Source organism: Hirsutella rhossiliensis (genome assembly GCF_020360975.1).
Source record: "Hirsutella rhossiliensis strain HR02 chromosome Unknown scaffold00004, whole genome shotgun sequence".
Lineage (NCBI taxonomy): Eukaryota > Fungi > Ascomycota > Sordariomycetes > Hypocreales > Ophiocordycipitaceae > Hirsutella > Hirsutella rhossiliensis.
The window spans coordinates 215,422-238,524 of NW_025408670.1; the positions used below are offsets into that span (position 1 = coordinate 215,422).

Sequence of the window (23,103 nt, forward strand, 5' to 3'; positions counted from 1 at the left end):
CCAGGACCCAGACTAGGTTCTTCCCCAGTCCTACGTGGAACGGTCATACATTAGTCCGCACAAGGGGGAGGACAATGGTGAGTAAGAGCCAGGCGCAACGGAGTGCAGACGGCCGACGCAGGCAGAGAATCATGCATGCACTCAGACAAGAGGGGGGGCAGGACCCGCACAGACTCGTCAACGACCAGGGGGAGCAACACGGAGGTATAAAGGGCAGAGCGCCCGCCTCCATCAATCCGAAGAGGCATATAAGGCATTGGAGCGCCCACCAAGAGGTGCAAAGGAAACCTCCCAGTGCAGAACTGCCTCATCCACGAAGGGATTCAGAACCCTGTATCTTGCAAGATATGCTGATGAAAGCAGACAACTTTCCACGCTTGGGCGACATGTGGTTCCCGCGGTGACGCAAACATGCTTTTGCATTCCTATTGCCATTTGAGGGCCCAGGAGCAGCTCCCTCGATTATGTATCCTTCACTCTTTAGAGGAACCACTTCATGCGCCATGGATGAGAAAGAATCTCCCCAGCAACTTGGTGTCGGGACGATATTGCGTAGCTTGCAAGTGTTGTCGCAGTGCGCAGGTAATCTACCCGCCTTCGATGACGGCCTCTGTGCTTTCCAGGCCCTCGAGAATGTCATGGCGCGTTTGGATGAGATCCAGCGGGAGAACGCTGCTAGGTGAGCCTTCACTCGGACGTGGCGTGTAGTATCAGGCCTAATGCGTGGAGATAGAGATCGGAACCACCACGTTCGCTTGGAGAACGGAGCTCGAATAGTCTGTAAGACCGGCCCGCTGAAGCCATTGTATAGCCTCGCTACGGGCGAGGTAATTCAGAGTTTTCCGCCTTGGGTACATGACGTGGATAGTCTTTGTGGCGAGTCTTCGTCCCCCCCCATTTTGACCCGTGCAGAATTGCGCTGATATTGGTATCGGCCATGTAGCTGGTGAGGTCAATCGCATTCTGACAGCATTGAAGCTCGACCTGGATGGGAGCCTTACGGAAAGGAGGGAGAGGCTATTGCTTGCTTCTGGGATCAAGCGAATGGGGACGAGGCTCTTTGCGGAGGATTTGGACCGTGCTAAGTCGCCTTGGAGATGGAGGAGGTGGAGGTGGAGGTGGAGGCGTTGACTCCCGATCGCATCTTGGACGTACAGGCACTTGTTTCGTATTGGGACATGAGTCACATGACGATGGCTTCATCTGTCCACCGATGTACATAACAGTGTCCCTTTACTCGTGACGTCTCGTAGCAGTAATGACAGTAGACTCGTCCTTTTCATCTTGACTCGTAGCTTAATTCTACCTTCGGTGATTGTATCGACATCTCACTAGGCTACCACCACTATCTACTAAGATCAAAGACCTCACATCGTTTACAAGGTGAAACGTCCAAGTAATCCAATTCTCACTCAACCCCCGGAGGGCCCAGGCAGGACTACGGAATTCTACCCCCGAAGGGGGTGCGCACGCGCCGAAGGTGCGGGTGTGAAGAGCCACACTCAAGAACATAGATTGAGTACACCGTTTACAAGAACATCGTGAACAACACACACGACCCGAGTGCAACGAGGCCACACCACCAGAGCCCTAGGGCTACAGACAAACAGTCGACCCAAGAGCGATCGGAGAGAGCGGACCCCTTCCCCCTTATCCCGCAGCCGGAGGCGAGGACACGGAAACAAGCGAGGGTCACCGAGCGAGTGGACGCCAGTATGTTTGGTATAAGGGGGAACCACGGAACCAGGACCCAGACTAGGTTCTTCCCCAGTCCTACGTGGAACGGTCATACATTAGTCCGCACAAGGGGGAGGACAATGGTGAGTAAGAGCCAGGCGCAACGGAGTGCAGACGGCCGACGCAGGCAGAGAATCATGCATGCACTCAGACAAGAGGGTGTGGGGGATCCACAGCAGCTCGTCAACCCAGAGGGTGCTACCAAGAGGTATAAAGGCAGAGATGCCCGCTCATTCATCTGACAAGGGTTTCTTCATCCTGCTTTCCAAATCCCTGGAAAGGCGATGCCGTGCAAAAAGACCACGGTGATGCTGACCACTGCGACAGAGGCTGGAGACCATCCGTCCGGGACCACGAGAGCGGAGACTGAGTTTCACACCTACTTCGGAGGCATACTGTTGCAAATGGCCTGGGAGGACACGCATTCGCCAATGGAGTGCATTCCCTCCTCCCAAGGGGTGGATGTTCCGTTGTGGCAGCCCAAGGCGGTGCAATGCGTCAGAGACTTGGTCGGTGCTTGTCGTGGACAGTCATGTGGATCGTTGTTTCTGGAAATGAAGAACCGAAGCGGTTCTCTGTCACGTAATCGCGGCCGGGATCATCTAGGGCGAACTGTGCGGGAGCCTTGGTGTGCCTTGACCGTCCGGTTTCGAGATCCCCACTCGCTTTTGCAGAGGCTGCGAGAGCTGCCGAAAACACTGAAAGGTAGTCTCTTCTGCTGGGTATGGATGGCGGCAGAGCCCCAATATCTATGGCGAGGCTGTCCCGCCGCGTCGACTTGTGTCCTACTGATAGGCGGAGTTCCCGCTTCTTACTCGGTCAGGAGGGTAGCACAGATTCTTCTGCAGGAGTCGTCCCTAGGCCGGAGGTCGGACGGCCATGACTTTGCCAGTGACTGGTGGTTGCGGTCTTTGGCCGATGAGGAGGATTTCGAATACTGGTACAACTGCCACGCGTATCCCTTGCAGCGCGTGCACAGAGCGTTTGAGGTCCATCCTGGTGATAGCATCGAGGTGTACGACCTGGATTTGGAAGCCTCAGAGGGCGCCGTTGGGGTGTACCCTGGCCCGTCTGTTTCTGCAAGTAGCGACCTGGACCCTGATGGCTGCTCCTCCAGACAGCCGCTGCGAGAGTTGGACGTGAATGTCGCACCAGGTAGACCCTCGGTATAATTGAGCCTGGCGTGAAGCTTCTCATGATGATTATGGTGATTCTGATTTGGAATTCGGATGACTGTGAGTGGCCGAACCCAAGAGTGACGGAAGTAGACTGTAATTGTAAAAGAGCGTAAGCCTCCACCCCTCCAGTAGACCAACCCGCGTTCACAAGGGACAGCCTCCAACATCACCTCCGGAGGACCCAAGCAGGACTACGGATATTTACCCCGAAGGGGTGCGGTCAGGCCGAAGGACTGGCTGCGAGAAGCCACCCTGCAAGCACACCAGACAGTGTCCACACCGTAGACTGGGAGGTCCAAGTCACATACTACTTATATGGCAGTCCATACTGTGCCAACGCACACGGTCGGAACCACCACCAAAAAACTGGACGAAACCGATGAAAACACAGAACCACGGGGATAGCAAATCCCACAAAAATCACCCGGCTACCAAAGTAGTCCCAGCCCCAGGAGCGAGCCAGAGGCGAGCGGACCCCTTCCCCCTTATCCCGCAGCCGGAGGCGAGGACACGGAAACAAGCGAGGGTCACCGAGCGAGTGGACGAGAGTATGTTTGGTATAAGGGGGAACCACGGAACCACGCACCAGTGTGGTGACTAATCCCCAGCCATTACGTGAGCAATCACGTGTCGTTCAGTCTGCTGACAAGGGGGAAGGAGACTCGTCATAACACGCAGACGGACGGAGGGAGGAACGTGAGTGGTGGGATAAGTGAGAGGGACCCACCCCAGCTTGTCGCAGCTTCCGCCAGGTTGCATGCACGATGACATCAGTCCGGACTGAGAGGACGGATGCACAGATAACGGAGTGTATAAAGGCATGAGATGCCGCCCACTCTCCTTTCCTTTCTTCTATTTCTGACCTGTGGTCACCTTTGGGTTTCCTACTCCACGCTCTTGTAGCACCTGCTTTCAGCAAGCAACAGAGTCATCTGTCGAACAGAGAGTCTCAACCAGACACAAGATTGTCCCGCGCACACGGCGCATAGTTGAGTTTCTACCCCGGGCATCCGGACATCACGGAAAGTGATTGCGTATTCCGTTCATTTTTGGAATGGTTTGTATTTCGAGAGAAATGATATGAAAAGGCGAGACAAGTGTTGACGGTCGTCTGTGCAGGGCAGCGTGTCTGCATTCAATGCATTGTTGCTCGGAGGAGTTTCTGGAGCAGCCAGTGCGGTACAGCACGCAATTTCTCTCTCTCACTGGGTGGGCCAAGCCTTAGCTGGAGAGCGCTCGGCTACTACTTCCACGGAGTAGGCAGGATGAGTCTGGCACTTCATTCCCGGACAGTTTCTGGTGACTGTCCCTGTTCCTCGCCAGCTGCAGTGGCCACGGATTGCAACAATTGCAATCACCTTGTCTGTTCTCCTTTCTGGTCCCATCGTTGGTGTAAGCGATGGTTCATCATTCATTTGGTGACGACTCATGGCTTGTCGACTTCCTCCCTTTCCGAGGGAATACACAAGTGTCTACGTCCACGGGATTTGGATTACCGAGTGGCGCAGCGTGCGCAAGATGGCCTCTTTTATCATGCAGTGTTGTTGCGTCTTGGCCCAGACACCTCGGGACTGAGTCGGGAAGAGTGCGTCAGATTGGAGAGCATGCTGGAGTCAGCCTTTGATACAACCGGTATGACAGACGAGTGTGTTCGGATGTCTACTGTGGCGTCGATGCCGTGCTGCCTGTACCGCATGAAGCCGGAGATGCACTTTTGGGCTAAGGAGATGTCGAGGGATGGTTCCGTCGTCGCTGGAGACGAGTGGCTTCTGTATGACCTTTTGACGGAAATGGAGGGTGCGGGTGTGTTTAGCACAACTATCTAGATGGGTTGTCCAAGAAGTGGGACATGTTCATGAACGACCTTTTCTTTTTCCTTGAACATGCCGTGAAAAATAGATGAGAAGTCGTAAGTGGTTGCTATCAGGCGTTTACAAGAGAGCCACCCAAGATCGTAGATTCCACTCTCCAAGGGATACCACTCTGAAGAGCACCGCCGGAGGCCCATATCTAGACTACGGACATAACACCCGAAGGGTGTGCGGACGGGCCGAAGGACCGGCTGCGAAGAGCCACCCTGCAAGAGACCCAGACGGAACCACACCTCAAACACGACCCGAGTGAAACGAGGTAAACACAACACAGTGAAGCGCTACAGATGATAATCTCCCTTCCAGGAGCGAGCCAGCGGCGAGCGGACCCCTTCCCCCTTATCCCGCAACGAGGCCAGCAGCCGAGTGAGGACACGGGAGCAAGCGATCGAAGAGAGCGCGCGGACGCCAGTATGTTTGGTATAAGGGGGAACCACGGAACCACGCACCAGTGTGGCTCCTCCCCAGTCGTAGACACCGAGTGCAACGAAGAGTGTGGCTGTACAGTCTCTGGAGTGGGTGGAAGAGGCTGGTGTGTAACGCCCAGTCAGAGCGGAGGGAAGACGGCGGAGGCTTGCAGAGGAACCCTCATGCATGCAGACTGACAAGTAGGTGTGGAGCCCAAGGAGGGTGACACCCATCGCCGAGAGGTATAAAGGTCCTAGACCGCCCACTTCAACAGAACCCAGAAAGGCTGGGCTTCTTCCTCATCCAGCAGTGGACATTGCGAAGCACAAGGTGAGGCTCTTTCACAACGGAGTGAGGCGACGACGCATTCTCTATCAAGCACAAGAGTGCAACTCATCTCACTCATATCACGGGCAGTGACAGTACTCATTGCTCAGTAGTTGCGCAGAGCAGTGCATTCCACCACCACAGCCAGCAGCGTTGCTATTCTAACCCCATCCGGGGCCCACGGGAGACACTATCGTGACTGCGTCACTCGTCTTGCAGACAGCTCTTTTCTTACTCCTCGCCTGGCGGCTCGCTTAAAGATGCCGAGTGTGACTCTCTTCTTCCACTTGGAAGATGCCCTGTTGTCCATCGTTGTTGATGAATGAATCACTTGTATTCCCTCCCCGCGCACGGAGTGCTGGCTTGAGAAGCACAAGAGTCAGGTTCTAGAACTGGGACGGGGGGAAACGGCCGAGTGCCTTAGCACATTCCTCCCACAGACAGTGGGAACAGTTAATATGCGTAGGGGAATCCAGTCGCGGTAGCCCGAATCCTTGAGGTTACGAGGAGAGCTTGGCTCCTTGCCTGAGGCCTCCCCCCTTCTTCCTGTCACACGCTGTGCGAGATTTGCGGTCTAGCCCATCCCTCTGACAGAGTCGGTGAGGCGGTAGCCCGGGGAACGGAATGACCACGCAAGTGTAGACCCAGTGCATCTCGTAAGAGTCCATTGGTAACCAGGCGATTGTACTGTAGACCAGTCGCCCGCTCCTCGTAACCTCGTCACATAGACGGGAAGGATGACTGGAAGTGAATATGAATGTGAATATGATTATGTGAATGCACACTTGGGACTACCGGTATAAAGGCGAAGGTATTAGGACTTGACTCGAAGTCATCATGGATTGCACCCGCAGACGTGGCCTTGAACGTGGAGGGACACTCCACACATCCCTCATCGACAGCTGGGAATAGCTATCGGAGCGGATCGACGAATGAATACACTCAGCTGGATTTGGGAGTCCTTCCATCGATGTGGTTGTAGATTGAATCTGCCATCATCTTGTGCACCATGCTGCTACGCTCTGTCCAGAACCAATCAGGCTACATACAGACAAGAGCACGGAAGAGAGTGATCCTTTGAGACCAACTCCTCCAAGAGATACCACCTCGAGGATAACCGCCGGAGGCCCAGAGCATGACTACGGATATTTACCCCGAAGGGGTGCGGACGGGCCGAAGGACCGGCTGCGAAGAGCCACCCTGCAAGAGACCCAGACGGAACCACACCTCAAACACGACCCGAGTGAAACGAGGTAAACACCACAGAGTAAAACGCTACAGATAATAATCACGACCCCAAGAGCGAGTAGAACGAGCGGACCCCTTCCCCCTTATCCCGCAACGAGGCCAAGAGGCCGAGTGAGGACACGGGAGCTAGCGAGTGTTAACGAGCGCGCGGACGCCAGTATGTTTGGTATAAGGGGGAACCACGGAACCACGCACCAGTGTGGCTCCTCCCCAGTCGTAGACACCGAGTGCAACGAAGAGTGTGGCTGTACAGTCTCTGGAGTGGGTGGAAGAGGCTGGTGTGTAACGCCCAGTCAGAGCGGAGGGAAGACGGCGGAGGCTTGCAGAGGAACCCTCATGCATGCAGACTGACAAGTAGGTGTGGAGCCCAAGGAGGGTGACACCCATCGCCGAGAGGTATAAAGGTCCTAGACCGCCCACTTCAACAGAACCCAGAAAGGCTGGGCTTCTTCCTCATCCAGCAGTGGACATTGCGAAGCACAAGGTGAGGCTCTTTCACAACGGGTGAGGCGACGACGCATTCTCTATCAAGCACAAGAGTGCAACTCATCTCACTCATATCACGGGCAGTGACAGTACTCATTGCTCAGTAGTTGCGCAGAGCAGTGCATTCCACCACCACAGCCAGCAGCGTTGCTATTCTAACCCCATCCGGGGCCCACGGAGACACTATCGTGACTGCGTCCTCGTCTTGCAGACAGCTCTTTTCTTACTCCTCGCCTGGCGGCTCGCTTAAAGATGCCGAGTGTGACTCTCTTCTTCCACTTGGAAGATGCCCTGTTGTCCATCGTTGTTGATGAATGAATCACTTGTATTCCCTCCCCGCGCACGGAGTGCTGGCTTGAGAAGCACAAGAGTCAGGTTCTAGAACTGGGACGGGGGGAAACGGCCGAGTGCCTTAGCACATTCCTCCCACAGACAGTGGGAACAGTTAATATGCGTAGGGGAATCCATAAGAACAGTGAGTTCGTGGCAGGCAATAACGTCTCCTCCCGCTCGGCCATGGACTTACACCTCGACGAGAGCGGCCTGATCCTCTGCGCCAGGCTTCTCAACTATGACAAGGAATGGGTGGATGCGACCTTCGATCTGTCCACCATATACGCAGGCAAGAAGGGCGAGCTCAAATATGAGACCCCGTAGGCCAACCTCTTCTTTAAATGTACTTATTTTACATCCAGTGATTGGGGGCGAGTTGCCCAGATACGATCCCGGTCCGGAAGACTTCGAAGACGAAGACGCTCGATCCCATGATGGACATCTTCTGGCCGCCATTGTCAAAGAAAACCCACAAGTGACGCCCAAAGCCGAACATTCATCTTCGGTATGGGACTTCGACTCGTCTCCATTCCATTGCCAGTACCGCCGTCCTTGTATGCAAAATACGAGTCCGTGTCGTGCGGATGATTGGGATTGTATTAATTATAGTTACCCCATGTACAAAACGGGGTCCCACAATGGCACTGCCGCCTCCATCTATCTCCCTCTGCAAGCTGACACAAAACTATTGAGAAAATGGCCTGTCCCATGAGAGAATTAGTCACGCGTGACCGCGTTTGTCGGAATGGAATGAGACCCCATTGTAATCTCGTATATCCGTAGATGCATGAATGTCCCCTTTGTGGGGAAGGATACGAGAGCCGAACTAGTTCGTATTTGTATCTGCTCTGTAGTCATCGATGTGCCATGTATAAAGCCTAATGGAACTCGAGGCAATGGAATCATGGCTCTGAAGTCTGAGCCTCTTTCAGACCTTGACCGGAGTCGCATTGGCGCAGCTAACTTCCGCTTAACACTCGTTACTCATTATGCACTTGTTCAGGACTGTCGCCGTGGCTGCGGCCTTGGTCCCTGCTGTCTTCGCAGAACCAGAGATTTTCTACTCGCTTTCGAATCCTTCAACGGTCACGACCGATACCTTTCGCTCGTCCAAACACGCATGGACTGCTACGACCCAGACCAGCACTCATGATACCCGTTCATCCCAGGCACCCACCAAGACTGGCAGCCGCTCCCGGACTCCCGGCTGGCCTCCTTCAAGCAAACACAATAGTCCTGGGCGCCCAATCGCCGGCAGCAGCACCAGGGGCTCCATCAGCGCTACCTCTAGCACTATTACGTCTTGCCCTTCTAATGCTACAAACTGCGACTCTGGAACTGTGACCGCGGACGACGTTGCCAAAGCTACTGCAAAGGTTCTCGACGTCGGCACGTCGATCAATGTGGAGATTAGGTGCTATGGTAACTTCTGCGCCCCCGTCCTCCCCTGTGACAATTGCGGCTACTTCCGTGTTTTCTGTAAGAACAAGGACTGCTACGTTGAGCGCTGCTCAATCGAGGAGCGCAACACCCTCATCCTATGGTCACACGCCGAGGGCAAGTTCTGCTACGCTCCCGACACGCAGGCCGAGAGCAACGAGTGGATCAGCTGCGTGGAGGGCAAGTGCACTTTCAGACTGTGCGGCGGTGACGAGTGCAACAAGAACCTGCTCTATCACGGCGAGACGTGTATTTGGCAAGAATCCCGTGACGAGAGTTACAATCAGAAGATGCACAATGGCAAGCTTTGCAAACCCCGGCCTGATCGCAAGGAGCTTCCTCCGCAACCACACTGGGGTGGCCATTACAAGAACGACAGCATCGTTGATCCCCAGCCGCTTTTGCAACACTGGCTCTACAGCAGTGACGTTGACGACGCTGCCCTCGCAATCCTGGACCGACCAGACCTCGAGGGCGTTCAAGCGCTCTACAGGTGGAGGGATCTCGAGTCTGAGAAGGCAAAGTATGACTTTTCCAAAATCATTGAAGACTTGAAACGTGTTCAGGCCAAAGGCAAGAAGCTTTGGGTCCAGCTGCAAGACAGGACCTTCTTTATCAAGAACATCCCAACGCCAAAGTACATGCAGACACCACTCTACAGCAACGGCAGTGTGCCGACTTGCGACGGCGAGAATTGCGAAAGGAACTTTGAGCATGGTGGTTGGATGGCGGCGCAATGGAATCCTCACGTGCGCGAGCGCTTCCAAGCACTAATGAAGGCCATGGCAGACGAACTGGACGGCCAGATCTACGGTCTCAATCTTCCAGAAACTTCAATCGAGGTGGAGCAGGGCAAGAACAACTACACCAGTGAGGGCTACTTTCAAGGCGAGTTGGAAAATGCCGCGTATGCCGCAAGTGTGTTCGAAAAATCCTACGTGGTTCAGTACGTTAACTTCTGGCCCGACGGATGGGAGAATAACAACAACTACTTCACAAAGTCCTTCAGCTTTTACGCCAAGCATGGCGTCGGGGTGGGCGGGCCGGATCTGATTCCATACGACAAAGGACAAGAGAAGAACTCATACCCATTCCTGAGAGAGTATCGCGACAAGGTTCCCATCAGCGTTGTGGCTGTCCAAGAGCCTGATTTGAAAAAGATATACAACGAAACTGGCAAGCCCTTTACAAAGGAGGAGTTTGTAGACTATGCTACAAAACGGCTTGGCGTCAGGATTATCTTCTGGGCAACAGCCTCTCCGTGGCTCAACGGGACAAGAAAGGCATGAGTTGAATCTGGCCGGTTGCTGCTGAAGCCAGATCAATGCTTGCAACAGCTCACTCGTTGCGCAGCGACACCCGGGTCCTCCAATTGAAAGCTTGGCGAGTCAAAACCCCTTCAGCATTAAAATATCCCAGATCTCGGAACGAATGGTATTGAGGTTGTGGGCGGAAATGAGAGGTACGAAACACTGGTACACACAAGTTCCAGAACTGCAAGTCCTGCATCATCCTACTCGAGCTTTCATCTGGAAGCAGCGAAGGTCATGTCCCTGATAGGGAGTGTGGATATACGACGCGATCATGAACGAGAGGACCTGAACTTGCTCCCAGGCAACGCGCGCTTCAAAGGCTCCATGCTGGGGGGGGGCATCTTTACCCAGTTGGTGGTTACTGGATTGATAACTATGCTGTCTTGCGTTCCTCCATGAGGACAGACTAAGCGTGCCTCAAGACACGATTTAAGCGAAAGGCTTCACTTTGCAACGGCCGCTTCATCCTCTACTATGCTTTCTCCGCCTTAGCAGCATGTGTGTGAGCCTTCATGTCACTCAGGCCTTGAGTCCTTGATGAACATCAGATCTACGGCTTACCCTAGCATGGATTATTATGTAGCCATCTACAGTAGACAACCTTGAATAGAGACGGTATATACCTTCCATGGTGCTATTAAAGTGATGCTAAATGACCCCATTAATACTGCACATGGTTTACTAACAAGCCTACCAAAAATAGGACTTGCCAATTTGTCTCTCACGACAACCTCTACCAAGAGGAGTTTGCCGAGATGATGGCCCAAGGCCAGGCTCTCGGCAGCAAGCTTGAGGTGTTGACTGCCTTTTCTCGACCACGTAGCCGCCGCGGAGAAGCGGAGGTGGTCCAGATGCATTTTCAGGATCGAATCAACAGCCGCCGCTGCGACGGGTCTCGACTCCTCCCGGGTCGATCAAGGGCATTCTACGTTTGCGGTGCAGCCAGAACGGTAAAGGCTGCGGGAAACGTCATGAGAGAGACGCTAAAAGACGCAAGTGACCGGGAAGACGGTCGGGCTAAGAGGTAGAGGGTCGATCGAAAGCCATCGAAGAAATGTCGAAGAAATGGTCTAAGGATGTTTAGGGTTGACACTTTCTACTTTTCGAAGAATACGTGTCATCTTTACTGGCTTATGTCTTTCGATTAGAAAGATGGGCTGTAGTGTGCATGAGACATTTGCACGAGAATAGCAGAGTCAAGGCAACGAACCAAGCAAATAGCAATCGCTCTCCACCGCATATAAAGACAAGACTAAGGCTATCATGCCTCCTCCACCAATCCTCGGCCCCATATTAATAGTCTTAGATTATCACTAGTTATTGGGTAGGTGCATTGACAGAGAGAGAGTGTTGTAGATATCTATCTATATATATATATAAAGCTGGTGGGGTCTCTCCGCCCGGATCCTTCCTGCCGCCGGTCAAGGTTCGTCTCTCCCTGGACATGACTGTGTGAGGAAACCACTAGGTTGTGCAGGCAAAAGTAAAGTGACACGCCAACAGATGACCTGGTAGTGGACCCTATATGCCATGGAGGTGCTGGTGGCAGCTGACAGACTGCACGCAACACCAGCACTCGGCTTGACGCATTTGCAGGTCATCCATAACCTCTGTACAAAGGCGACTGATACGGTGGAAGCCCGTTCTTATGCTCATCGCAGGTAAAAGGCGATCAACATGGACACAACTGATCATGACGGTGAACACATTCGATACAAATTTCAACCGCAAACAAGCATGCTTCAACGACCAGAAGAAGCTCGCCCCCTGCGTCGCCCGAGTCAAGACACCGCATCACCACTACAGAAACGCCGTCATTACTCCCTCTTGCTGAAGCTACCGTACAGGACATCCAGCGCCCAGTGGTCCGACATGAGCATGCAGCCTGCGTTGACGCCTTGCTTCGAAACGACAATACAAGACCATGCTCAGGCAAACTCCCTAGGCCGCTGCGCACCCCCCAGAGCGGGGTGATCCTCGTAGTCCTTTGCGTCCGAGCTCTTCCACGGCGAAGGTGCCGCGGGCGAGTGGGAGACTGGCTGGAGGCCAATCTGCTGCGACGGGGGCTCGTAGCCTGGTGGGGGTTCTGACGGGTAGCCTGCTCCCGGGGGGGGATGCTGATCCGCTCGCCAGGGCTGCGCTTGGTAGCCGGTGGGGACGCCGCCGAGCGGGTCGCCCGCGCCCCGGGTCCGTTTCTTCTTGAACAGAAATTGCCGGCCGACGGAGAGGAAGAGGATGGCAAAGGCGCCGAGGATGATGAGCCCGGCGAGCACCATGCCGAACTTGCGGTTGAGGGCAAAGGTGAAGCCACTGCGAGTCTCGGTCAGCAAGCTGTTCCATCATGGACCGACAAAGGTGGACGTACAAAAACGCGTTGAGCGTGCCGAGGAAGAGGATGATTCTTCCCAGCCAAAGGTGAGCCATGCCAAACTTGGTGGGCGCCTTGGTCTTGCGGAACTTTTGGTGGTGAAGGACGCCGAGTGTGAACTGGCCGAGGATGAAGCCGACAATGACGAAGCCGAAGATTTGGTGATAGGACCGGAAGCCTCGCGACTAGGCAAGGGCTCGTGTCAGCAGTAGAAGACATTGGAGGGGAGCAAACGCACCCTCTGGTAGTTGAAGCTGGTCAGGATGCCGAGGGCGAGACCGGCAAGGACACCAGCCACGCCAACGGCCTGGTTGACGCCATGCCACCTTGCCTAGCGGCCGAGGCGGAGGAGGACGACGCCGAGAGGAAACAAGACGACGATGAAGAAGACCATGAAGGCGCCGTGCAGGCCGGCCTTGTAGTCTGACTTGTGCGTCTTGCGGTAGTCGAGCGAGGTGCCGACAGCCTTTGACTTTGCGTCGAGAATGGGGGCGTCGGGGCTACCCTGGGTGCGCTTCATGTCGATGGTGAAGACGCCAAACTCGCGGTGGAACTTGAGGTCGGCGGCGGGACTGTTGCTGCGGAAGCCCTCGCTGGGGCCGAGGGCATAGATGGCCTTTTGGTTGGGCGACGAGACGTCAATGTAGCCGCTGTTGGAGTCGGCGGCGGGCCAGCTGCGGCAGTGCTCGATACATTTGGCGACAAGGACCATGTGGTCGTCGATGACGCCGGTGCCGGGGAGCAGCTCGTAGCGCAGCTCCGGGTAGTGCTGGGGCTCGTAGTTGCCGTAGGCGAGGCGGGGGGAGAAGGTGACGTTGTCGCCGCGGTCGTTGCGGTAGACCATGAGGAAGAGGGCGCCCTTCATGTCGTCGCTGCCGAGGCCGACGGCGGCCCACGAGTTGTCGACGTGGGCGCGCATGGTGAAGAAGACATCGGTGTTGCCATTGTCGGGGACGGTGAAGGCAAACGAGACGTCGCCGCCGGGGGAGACGAAGGTGGACTGGCCGTTGGGGGATTCGTCGTCTTGCGCGGCAACGAGAGCCAAGGCTGTGTGCGTGGTTAGCTAGCTACCCTCTTCCTCTCTGGACTGGTCTCGAGGAGGGAGATGCAATCGACAAGAGCTGGGGGCCGGGGAGGACGAGGGCGGCTTACCTGCAGCAGCCACAGCCGCGCGCCAAAACCTCGTGAGCAGCATGCTGGCGAGATTTGGGGGCGCACTCGTGCGAGAGAGAGCGTGTCGAGAGGAAGAGAAGACGGGGAAGGCAAGCAAGCCCGGGGAAAACAACCCCCCCGTCGCGGCTGAATGTTGTCACATACTGTAGGTACTAGCACTAGTAGATTATCCGCAGGCGCAACATCAACCGTGACGCAGCGACCGTAGGCCATCCATCATAATAATTAAGCTCTGGCCAGCAAGGGCAGGGCAATTCTGCCCCTCCCCTTTTTTCATAAACCCCCCGTAGTTCGTACGGTCACCCACTGAGAGAGCTGGGGGGATTGATTACTGCTAATTTCGAGAACTGCCTTCTTGTTGGGTAGGCCAATCAGCGCGTGCCCAATCAAATTCGGCTGACAGAGGGGAGGGGCCTGTCAGTGTTGCTGCAGGGTCTTTGGGTGGGTGTCTGTCTGCCAGCGAGCACAACACCTGGCGGTGCCTGCAGGGTGCCCGTGTTTATTATTAGGGCTGCCTCCGGGGCCCGGGGGACGTGCACTACCCGGCCCGTTTCCGTTCTCCATTCCTCATGACTGGGAGCCGACCTTGCGCTGTCCGACAAGTAACTTTGTCCTCTTGACCAAGATTCACATGCAACCGTCGTCATCCTACGTTACCCCGTCGATACATGCTTCTACACCGCGTGCAGACCATCCACGGAGAGTGGAGTACGATACTCTTATTCCAACAGTACCTCGACACCGCCAACCCCCCCCCCAACAACAACAACAACATGCAGCAATGTCCGCCTCCGCTTGCGCTCGTCTTGTGAGCCCATCTGGACTCTGACTCGGCCCGTCTCCAAAAGGCAGCGGCGTGTCACTTGTGGAAGACGGCGAGCGGCATGAACCATGGAATGCGCTCAAAATTTGATGATTGATTGGGCGCTGCACGTCCGGGTCAACCGTCATCTTCCATCGCTCATAGGCGTTCCAGCTAGGCTTCCACACGCGATTCCAGATACAGGTGCATTACATGCCCATGGCAATATACAAGGCCGATCCTACACATGCGTCTCATCTCTCATCATCGTCAACACCGCTACAGCCCGTTGAGGACCTGATGTGCCTTTTTCGCCTCGCCAATGTTGACCCAGTCAAGCTGCACCGAACGTCAGCCTCCCTTGTTCCATTCCCTCTCAAGCAAGACGGCCAGACTCACCAAGACAACATTGGGCTGCGGCTTCCCGTCGCTCTTGCACAGGGCAACCTGCTTCTGGATCGACGCCAGCGAGTTGGTCGTGACCGCGTCAATCATGTTGGGGAAGACAATGTCGCCAACCTGGAAGTTGAGCATGTGGTTCATGATGCCCATGAGCTTCTTGGTGTCTCCGTTGGACGGCCGGTCGACGCGGCACGTCGGGAATTCCTTGTCGGTGATGCCGTAGGGCGTCTCCCAGAAGTAGTCAAACTCGCTGATGATGTAGTCGACCTTGGTCTGGTCGGCGTGATAGTCTGCAAGGCGTGTGAGTGAAAGTAGAGGTCAATGGAAAGGGGGACTCGTTACCCATAAAGACAATCAGACGGGTCCCCGCCTTGATGAGCTCCTGAAGCGTTGGCCACCGGTCCTTGGCCATCGTGGCCTTGGGACGAAAGACGTGTTTCTTGAGCCCGGTCTCGTCAAAGGCGGCATCGAATTTTTCCATGGGGATGGCGTCAATGTTGGTTAGCAGCAGCGTCACCACGTCGTCCGGGTGTTTGTCGAGCCAATCGGCAACCTCGCGCAGGTAGCGGCTCAGAGGGCCGACGTCGAGATACCAGCACGACGTGTGGCACATCTCAATCTCGCCAAACTTGTCCTGCGTCTGCGCCTGCAGGAACCGCACGCCGCTGTCCAGCTGCTCCGTCACCGTCACGAACTGGTTGTCGAAGGGCGAGTCGCCGACAAAGGCGCTGTTGTGCGTGCCGATCATGGTCACCTCCGAGTACCGCCGGCCGCACAGCTTGTCGTGGCCATTGCAGGCGGCCGCGGCGGTGCCGGCCCACGAGAGCACGAGGCCGGAGAGACGAAGCAGGCTGGAGAGGTGCATCGTATGGGGCCGAGGAAGCGACGTCGATTATCAGCAGCCGAGAGGGTCCTCGCTCGCCGTCGTCCCCCCGCGGCCCTCCCGGCGAGGACTCGGGCCTTGTTATATACGCCGATTCCCCCGCCGGATGATAAACGACGGAAAAGCACGACGAGGCGCCTCACGTTGGGCACATGGACGGCGGCCCCGGGGTTGAGGGCCCGTGGTGGCAGGTGGTGGAGGTGGTGATGAGAAGTAGGCAGCAGGCCAAGTCATCGGATGCCGTCCATGGCCAATGTCCGTGCCGGGTTTCAGTCTCCAAGCCCAAGGCGTATTTGTACAACAGCCAGTCGCCCCTGTCGCAAAACGCCGTGCCAAGCGGGGGAGGCTTGGGGAGACGAGACGGAGAGAGGGAAGAAAAAGAGATCGCGGGCCAGCCTCGCCGCAGCTCCGGTTGATTGCTGGCTCGTATTATTACTAACTGCCCGAGGACGGAAGCGTTGGTTTCCAGCCCCTCTCAATGCGAGCTCACCCAAAGTACCATGGAGGAGCGGCTCTTGACTATTTCTGCATGCGATTGTCCCCAAGAAAAGCTTCTTCAGGCACGCGGCATGACTTGCTGCGACGGCGCTGATGCCTGGTCACACGGAGGAGCGGCGGCTGATGGGGGGCGGGTTGATCTCTCTCGGGTCCCGTGTGCCCTTTTCCGTCTGGGTTAGATACATAATTACCTCTATGTAAAGTCAAATCATGAAGGGCATAGGGTAGGACCAGGGGAAGAAACCCTTGATTTTACTGCTCCTTTATTTTCCCGTGACTTCATTTTGGTCTGAATCAACAACGATTCATCAAGACTATAATGAAATGCTGGGGCCCCTACCTTAAGTTAACTTGATAACAATTTGATACTTTCACGGGGAGGGACAAAGGCACATACCCCAAACCACCCCGCTGCCTACGGCAGACGGGTTCAAACATGTTCTCAAATCAGATCATCTGATCATTAGGTACGCAAGCGAATGCAAGCGTAGACGAGGCTAAATCCAAAGTCATCGGGGCGCCAATGCCGAGTTGCAAAGGCCATGGTTCCTTTTGTCCATCAGATTGCACCCCTTCTTCGAGGTATGTGCCCTTGTGGCGCAATCATGCTGCAAGCACCGACGCATCGCTCAACATCCCTGCAGGCCACTGGTGCCAAGGAGGCGACTTGTTTGGCTGAAAGCCCAGCAGCCCGCAACCCAGCAGGCCAGGAGACTCGGCTTCAACGGCTTTGTTGCCGGTGCACGGACATTTCTCCGTCTCTCGTCTTTCGCTCTGTTGGCGCGTTCATCGAAAAGCCTTCTCCCCAGAGTCCCAGGAAAAGGAGAAAGAGAGGCCGGTTTTGGGAGACTGAGAGAGCGCACTGACCAGCCCCTTATCTTATCGCGCGAACCCTGTCACGACACCCTATCCTCTCCCACCACCATCGCGGCCTTTTGCCAGGCATCCAAGCATGCTTCGCCGCCTACCATGTCGAACTTTCTCTCCCTCGTAGGCTGGTACATCCTCCCGAGAGTATGTCTCCCCCACGGACTCTCCTCCATCGCCTGCGGACCACAAGCAGCTAACATGACGTCTGGCAGCTCGCAACATCATGGATCCAATCCATCTACTACGCCATCACCATCCGCGCCGGCGACCCCAAGCCAGCCCCCGGCTCCGCGCGCTTCCTCTCCCACCGCCGCACCATCAACATCCTTGTCGTCGCCACCTACTTGCTCTACACCATCTACGAGGCCGGCTATGAGCTGCGCGCCGAGCCCTCCTTCTACCAGGACCTCGGCGTGCCCCTCGGAGCCGCCGACCGTGAAATCAAGTCGCGCTTCCGCAGGCTCGCCGCCATGCACCACCCAGACAAGGCCGGCGCCGCTGCTGACCTCCGCGACAAGGCCTCCTTCTTTATGCACCTTAAGCTTGCCAGTGACACGCTGCAGGACGCGGCAAGGCGGTTTGCCTACGAGCGCTTCGGCCCGGACATTGTGGAATGGCAAAAGTGCGTCACCATCAGAGACTTTGTCAGTCGGGGCGTCCTGGGCGGTATTCTCCCCCACTATGCCGTTGCTGCCGCCACAATCTACGTCCTCGGCCTCTTTGGCTACATGGAGTTTGGCAAGTTTCACCGCTGGCTGATCCTAATCACCCTCTGCGTCTTTGAGGTCCATGTTGTCACGCGGCCGGCGTTCCCCCTCGTCGTTGACGTGGTCAACGCCCTCATCACGCGCGTTTCTTCCCGTGCGCCGTACCTGCCGTTCCAGGCCATCCAGCTCGCCCGGAAGCTCACCATTACCGTCTACATCGGACTCGCACAGATTGGACCCCTGCTGGTGCAGCAGACGCGGCCCGGCAGCCGGGCCGCCCAGGGCGAGGATAAGGCCCTCGAGCAAGGGCTTCAACGCTTGGACGCCGTCGTCAACCAGCTCAACACGGAAACCAGCCGGCTGGTGGCCATGGAGATGGCGCCCTTCAAAGGCGATGCCGGCGCCGTCAGCAATCTCCAAGGCAAGATGCAAGAGTGGCTGGTCCAGAACACGCTGCGCTCCGATCCCATGGTGCGGGATGCGCTGGGTACTTCCTTCAGGAAGAGGCGGATAGACGCGCCGAGCGGGGCCAAGGGCAACCGATAGGTGGGCATTGAGAGTGTTTAGAGAGCCAGTCATGTTGATAGAGAATCCATGAGAACATTCAGTTGATATAGAGTCAGTCACTTGACGACGTGGCACTCGTAGATGATGTGGTCATGTGGCACGGCGCCTGCATTACCGCCGTGCCATGTTATCTATTACGCAACCGGTCTAGCCATATCGACACTTCTATGGGCTATATACATCTCCGAATTATTTGCGTTTCCACATGCGGTCAAAGCCTCTGCGCCCCTCTCGTCTCAATGGGAATCAGGCACATGCCGACAAAGGCAGACAGAATCAGCGTGGCCGACATGTAGATGGGCGTCGTCGCTCCGTCGCCCGGCATGTTGGCGGCCAAGACCGGGGCCATTAAGCCCGTCAGGCGATTGAGGAAGCTCGCGACGCCGGTGCCGGCGCCGCGGACGGGCGTGGGGAAGAGCTCGGGGGTGAAGGCGTAGAGGACGCCGTACATGATGTTCTGGGCAAAGGCCTCGACGCACGAAAAGGCAAGCTGGGCGGCGGGCGTGGTGCCGAGGGTGACGAAGAGGAAGAGGAAGACGGCCGACAGCAGGGTCGAGCCGGCGAGGGTGCCGCGGCGGCCGAGCAGCGGCGACGGGTGGTCGACGAGGTAGGCGGCCAGCAGGCTGCCGGGGACGCCGACGACCGAGGTGATGGCGTAGTTGCGGTACGCCTCGCGCGAGATGGGGGCCGTTTCCGACTGCACCGCGGCGCCGGGGCCGTGGGCGTGGGAAAAGTACTGGGGCAGAAAGGCGTTGAAGAGCGGGTAGCCCATGCCGATGCTGGCCCAGCAGAACCAGACGAGGGCCGTGGCCAGGCCGAGCGTTCGCGTGCGGAACAGGGGGCGGAGGCGCTGGCCCGATAGGTCTTTTAGCTTTTCCCGCAGGACCTGTGCGCCGGAGACGGCCGGGGCTCGGGGGATGGCGAGCGCGGCGTGGACGGGGTCTTGGTCGTCGTCGTCGTCGTCATCGTCTGCGGCAACCCGGTCGAGAATGGCCGAGGTGAGCCACGTCTTGGTGCCGTTGCGGTGGGCGATGCCGTGGACGACGGCGACGGCCTCGGCCTGGCGGCCGCGGTTGAGGAGGAACTTGGGCGACTCGAAGAGGTGGAAGCAGAAGCAGCGGACGACAAACATGGCAAAGGTGAGGACGCCGATGACGACGATGAAGTAGCGCCAGCCCTGCTCGACGGGCCACCTGGTCATGCAGTACCAGGCAGCCAGCGACGACGCAAGCTGGCCAACGGGCCACCAGACAGAGAGCAGGGTGAGCAAGGCGCTCGAGGCGTCCGGCAGGAACTCGAGGAACAGGGCGCCGTCGACGGGCAGGTTGCCGCCGACGCCGAAGCCGGCGCCGGCGAGGCAGAGGCAGACGGCGGCCCAGGAGCGGGCGTAGGCGGCGGCGATGCCGAGCAGGCTGGTGATGAGCAGCGTCAGGTTGAAGGCCGGGCGGCGGCCGAGGAAGTCGGAGCCGATGCCCCACAGGAAGCTGCCGGCGGAGAGGCCGACGAAGAGGGCGCTCGTGGTGTAGCGCACCGTCTTTTCCGAGAGGTCGAACTCGGCCGAGAGCGAGGGCAGGCAGAGGGAGACGCCCTGTAGGTGACGAGCGTGTTAGCCGATGCTGCTGCATGTTGATGGCGCCGTCGCCGGGGCATGCTTGGCGCAGGGGGCACTTCGTACCTGCAGCCATAGACTGGAGGCGCAACAGCGAGTCAGCGAGGAAGAGTCGACGAGGAAGAGTCGACGAGGAAGAGTCGACGAGGAAGAGTCGACGAGGAAGAGTCGACGAGGAAGAGTCGACGAGGAAGAGTCGACGAGGAAGAGTGCAGCACACTTACTTATCCGCAAACCAGCCGAAGCCGCACAGGACAAACAGGTGCCAGTTGTACGGGCCCATGCCAATGTCCTGGATGGCCTTGTTGATGAGCTTCGACTTGACTGCCGGCAGGTGAGCCCACGACCCCTTGTCCAGCGAGAACAAGGCAGAGACACATGACGCCGCGACTCACTCTCGTATTCCGTCCACCGCTGTCCGCCGCTGCACGCGCCGGCCCTCGTTTCCTTGCGCAGGCCCCGTATGGAGTACTCGCCCTCGTCGTCGAGCATGCCCTGGCCCTCGCCGCCATCGGCCTCCTCCTTGTCGAGGACAATGTCAGTGCCGGCAGCAGGGCGAGCATGCCGCCGCGGCGCGGAATGGCTGTACAGGTGCGCCTCCTCGAGGGGGACGAGGACGCCGGCGTAGTGGTGCGCCGACTCGACGCGGCCGAGGCTCAGGCGCCACGAGACGACCCTCATGATGGATTGATGGGGGCTCGCGTAGGAGAGGTTGCCGCCGAAACTTCGATAATGGAATATTTGTTTAGATTATATGGCCGGCGTCGCGTTGGTTCGTGATGCGAGTGAAATGGGGATCTGTATTAAAGCAAACTGTCACCTCTACTCTGCCCGGGCGAGCACAAAGTTGAGAGACGCAACGAAAAGAACGAGTGAAGCGCAATGCAACATGAAAACGAATGAAGATGGGTTCCCTTGAAAGGATAGGAAAAGCACGAGTCAGCAGCAAGCTCATCGGGCTAAGAGGTCATTGTATGGGGCCCAGCCTTGGCTGGTTATTCACGGGCCGTGGCTAATTAATGCCTGTTTGGGTAACGTCTTCAGCACCGTCATGAACATGAATCGTGCGCCGAGCATCGTGACTTTTTATTCCTGCGTGGACGGCGGCGGATTAACGGGGCCTGGTGGAGTCGTGACATGTGCACACCAAAGAGGCGATTGTCTCGCACCGGCTCCCTTTTCGGATAGACCCTTATGTAAGTTCCAGCACCACAGACGAACCGCTCGGACGATGGAGATTCATTCTGTTACATTTTTGGTGCCAGCAAAGCAGATGCTACCAGACAGACGCCATCCCCGTGCTTGTACTCGAGTCGTCAGATTCGGTCACAGCACAGGCCAACGCCCCAACTCCTTGTTCCCGCTAGCCATTGACCCTGTTGGACTTGACGTGACGTCGCTGGAGCTTCTAGCCCTCGTCCTCGTCGCTCGTCGCCTCGATGTTGGCCTTGGCCGGCTTGGTCTTTTCCTTCTTGACCCTGTTTTTGGCGGGGGCAGCAGCGCCTGTATCCTCGACGTCGCCGACCGTCTGGCCCATGTCGCGGAGGGTCGCGCTGATAGCGGGAGCGGCTCTGAGCAGGGCCGAGTACTGCTCCACGGACAGAGAGATTCCCTGTGGAAAAAAAAAAGAGAAACACGTTAGCCCGCGTACCATAGCCCAAGAGAGAGCTCGGAGCACACTGACCTTTTTGCCCGGGAGCAGCTTGCCGTCCTTTTCGTAGTACTCGCGGATGTTGACCAAGCTCATGTTCTTGAACTGCGACACGCCGACGCGTCGCTTGCTAGACAACTGCGTCCCTCCCCGTCAGCGCGCGCAAAGCCAGGGGGCAATGAGGCGCACGTACCTCCCAGAACGGGTTGCCTTCGTCGTCCTTGCCGTCGGGCGCACCGGGCGCGTGCTTGGTCTTCTTTGCCGGTTTCTGGGCCATCTGCGGCTCGTTTTCGTCCAGCTCGTCGGCGGCGCTGGCTCTGCGCTTCTTGGAGTGGGAAGACATGGTTCGCGGTCCGGGGTGTTTGTCTTTTTGGCCGAGGGCTGCTGGAGAGGACCGTGTGCTGCGCTCTTGCCGGGGGGAAATGGCGCGTTGGAGGCACTGCGCCCCACTGAAGGACGGGAGCTTGGGGCGGGCCGTCGACGCGAACTCACGTGACGGATTAAGGGCTGGATACGTACCTAGCATCTGTATTCGAGTCCTCTTTTATGAAAACGCAGACGTGCATGTACATATGCACTCCTTTTCCTTGCCCCGAAACATGGCACCAGCTCGGGGCTACTTGGCGAATCATGCGCCGTAACGGCTCCGATATCTCGGCCTCGGACCAGAAGCGGGATGCGAGCCCGTCCAAGGTCGTGGGGAATCCCTTGGCTCTGTCCCATGCCTTCAACCGAATGGCCCTGATTCGGGGACAGCATCACCCGCCCGCCCTTGCATGCTCTCTCTACTGTGCCGGAAAACGTTTCTGAAGTGTCATGCTCACTCGCCACTTGCACGGCCACCATTTCGGTGCTGCTTGGCCAAGCTTGGCAATCCTAGGAAGGAATTGCACAACTCAAGAGCAAATATGAATGACCGAATGATTAATGCCATTTATAAACATAGCTTTGCCACCAATCACCTCCTAGGTCTGCGTCCTGGTGCTTTTTAGAGGTCAACGCATGTCTCTTTATTAATAGCTACTGCCAGGTACTGCCTGCCGGTGTAACTTTGGTGGGGGCCCGCCCGGCTCCCCTGACGGATGCAGGCAGTGTTGTGGCAAGTCAAAGCCGCTTTTCTCGAAACAACACGAGCGCAACATTGCTACACATCCACCTCGCGTCGTCTATCCCATCCCTCCTACGCTTGCTTGCCAAACTCGTCGCTGGCTATGGTTTGAGCACCATCGGGC

The 23,103-nt window shown here is 56.9% G+C and overlaps 6 protein-coding genes across 6 annotated transcripts; 2 read left to right on the forward strand and 4 right to left on the reverse strand.

The window, feature by feature from the left end:
* Nucleotides 1-7,771: 7,771 nt before the first annotated feature.
* Nucleotides 7,772-10,317, forward strand: HRG_04182 (uncharacterized protein; the record flags this gene model as incomplete). Its single annotated transcript, XM_044862653.1, has 3 exons — nt 7,772-7,908; nt 7,973-8,128; nt 8,592-10,317. 3 exons carry the CDS (start codon nt 7,772-7,774, stop codon nt 10,315-10,317), a joined length of 2,019 nt encoding a protein of 672 aa, XP_044721267.1.
* Nucleotides 10,318-12,269: 1,952 nt separating this feature from the next.
* On the reverse strand, nt 12,270-13,904 carry HRG_04183 (cytochrome domain of cellobiose dehydrogenase; the record flags this gene model as incomplete). Its single annotated transcript, XM_044862654.1, has 5 exons — nt 12,270-12,651; nt 12,707-12,894; nt 12,948-13,040; nt 13,101-13,756; nt 13,862-13,904. The coding sequence occupies 5 exons, from the start codon at nt 13,902-13,904 to the stop codon at nt 12,270-12,272; spliced, it is 1,362 nt and encodes a 453-aa protein (XP_044721268.1).
* Nucleotides 13,905-14,963: 1,059 nt separating this feature from the next.
* On the reverse strand, nt 14,964-15,951 carry HRG_04184 (PI-PLC X domain-containing protein 1; the record flags this gene model as incomplete). The annotated part of the gene is made up of 3 exons (XM_044862655.1): nt 14,964-15,023; nt 15,084-15,376; nt 15,429-15,951. 3 exons carry the CDS (start codon nt 15,949-15,951, stop codon nt 14,964-14,966), a joined length of 876 nt encoding a protein of 291 aa, XP_044721269.1.
* Nucleotides 15,952-17,436: 1,485 nt separating this feature from the next.
* Nucleotides 17,437-18,590, forward strand: HRG_04185 (dnaJ domain-containing protein; the record flags this gene model as incomplete). Its single annotated transcript, XM_044862656.1, has 2 exons — nt 17,437-17,481; nt 17,550-18,590. The coding sequence occupies 2 exons, from the start codon at nt 17,437-17,439 to the stop codon at nt 18,588-18,590; spliced, it is 1,086 nt and encodes a 361-aa protein (XP_044721270.1).
* Nucleotides 18,591-18,822: 232 nt separating this feature from the next.
* On the reverse strand, nt 18,823-20,901 carry HRG_04186 (major facilitator superfamily domain-containing protein; the record flags this gene model as incomplete). Its single annotated transcript, XM_044862657.1, has 5 exons — nt 18,823-19,804; nt 19,859-20,199; nt 20,287-20,299; nt 20,445-20,544; nt 20,616-20,901. 5 exons carry the CDS (start codon nt 20,899-20,901, stop codon nt 18,823-18,825), a joined length of 1,722 nt encoding a protein of 573 aa, XP_044721271.1.
* A 727-nt stretch (nt 20,902-21,628) lies between these two features.
* HRG_04187 (transcriptional coactivator p15 (PC4) domain-containing protein) lies at nt 21,629-22,214 on the reverse strand (the record flags this gene model as incomplete). Its single annotated transcript, XM_044862658.1, has 3 exons — nt 21,629-21,832; nt 21,905-22,009; nt 22,065-22,214. 3 exons carry the CDS (start codon nt 22,212-22,214, stop codon nt 21,629-21,631), a joined length of 459 nt encoding a protein of 152 aa, XP_044721272.1.
* Nucleotides 22,215-23,103: the final 889 nt, after the last annotated feature.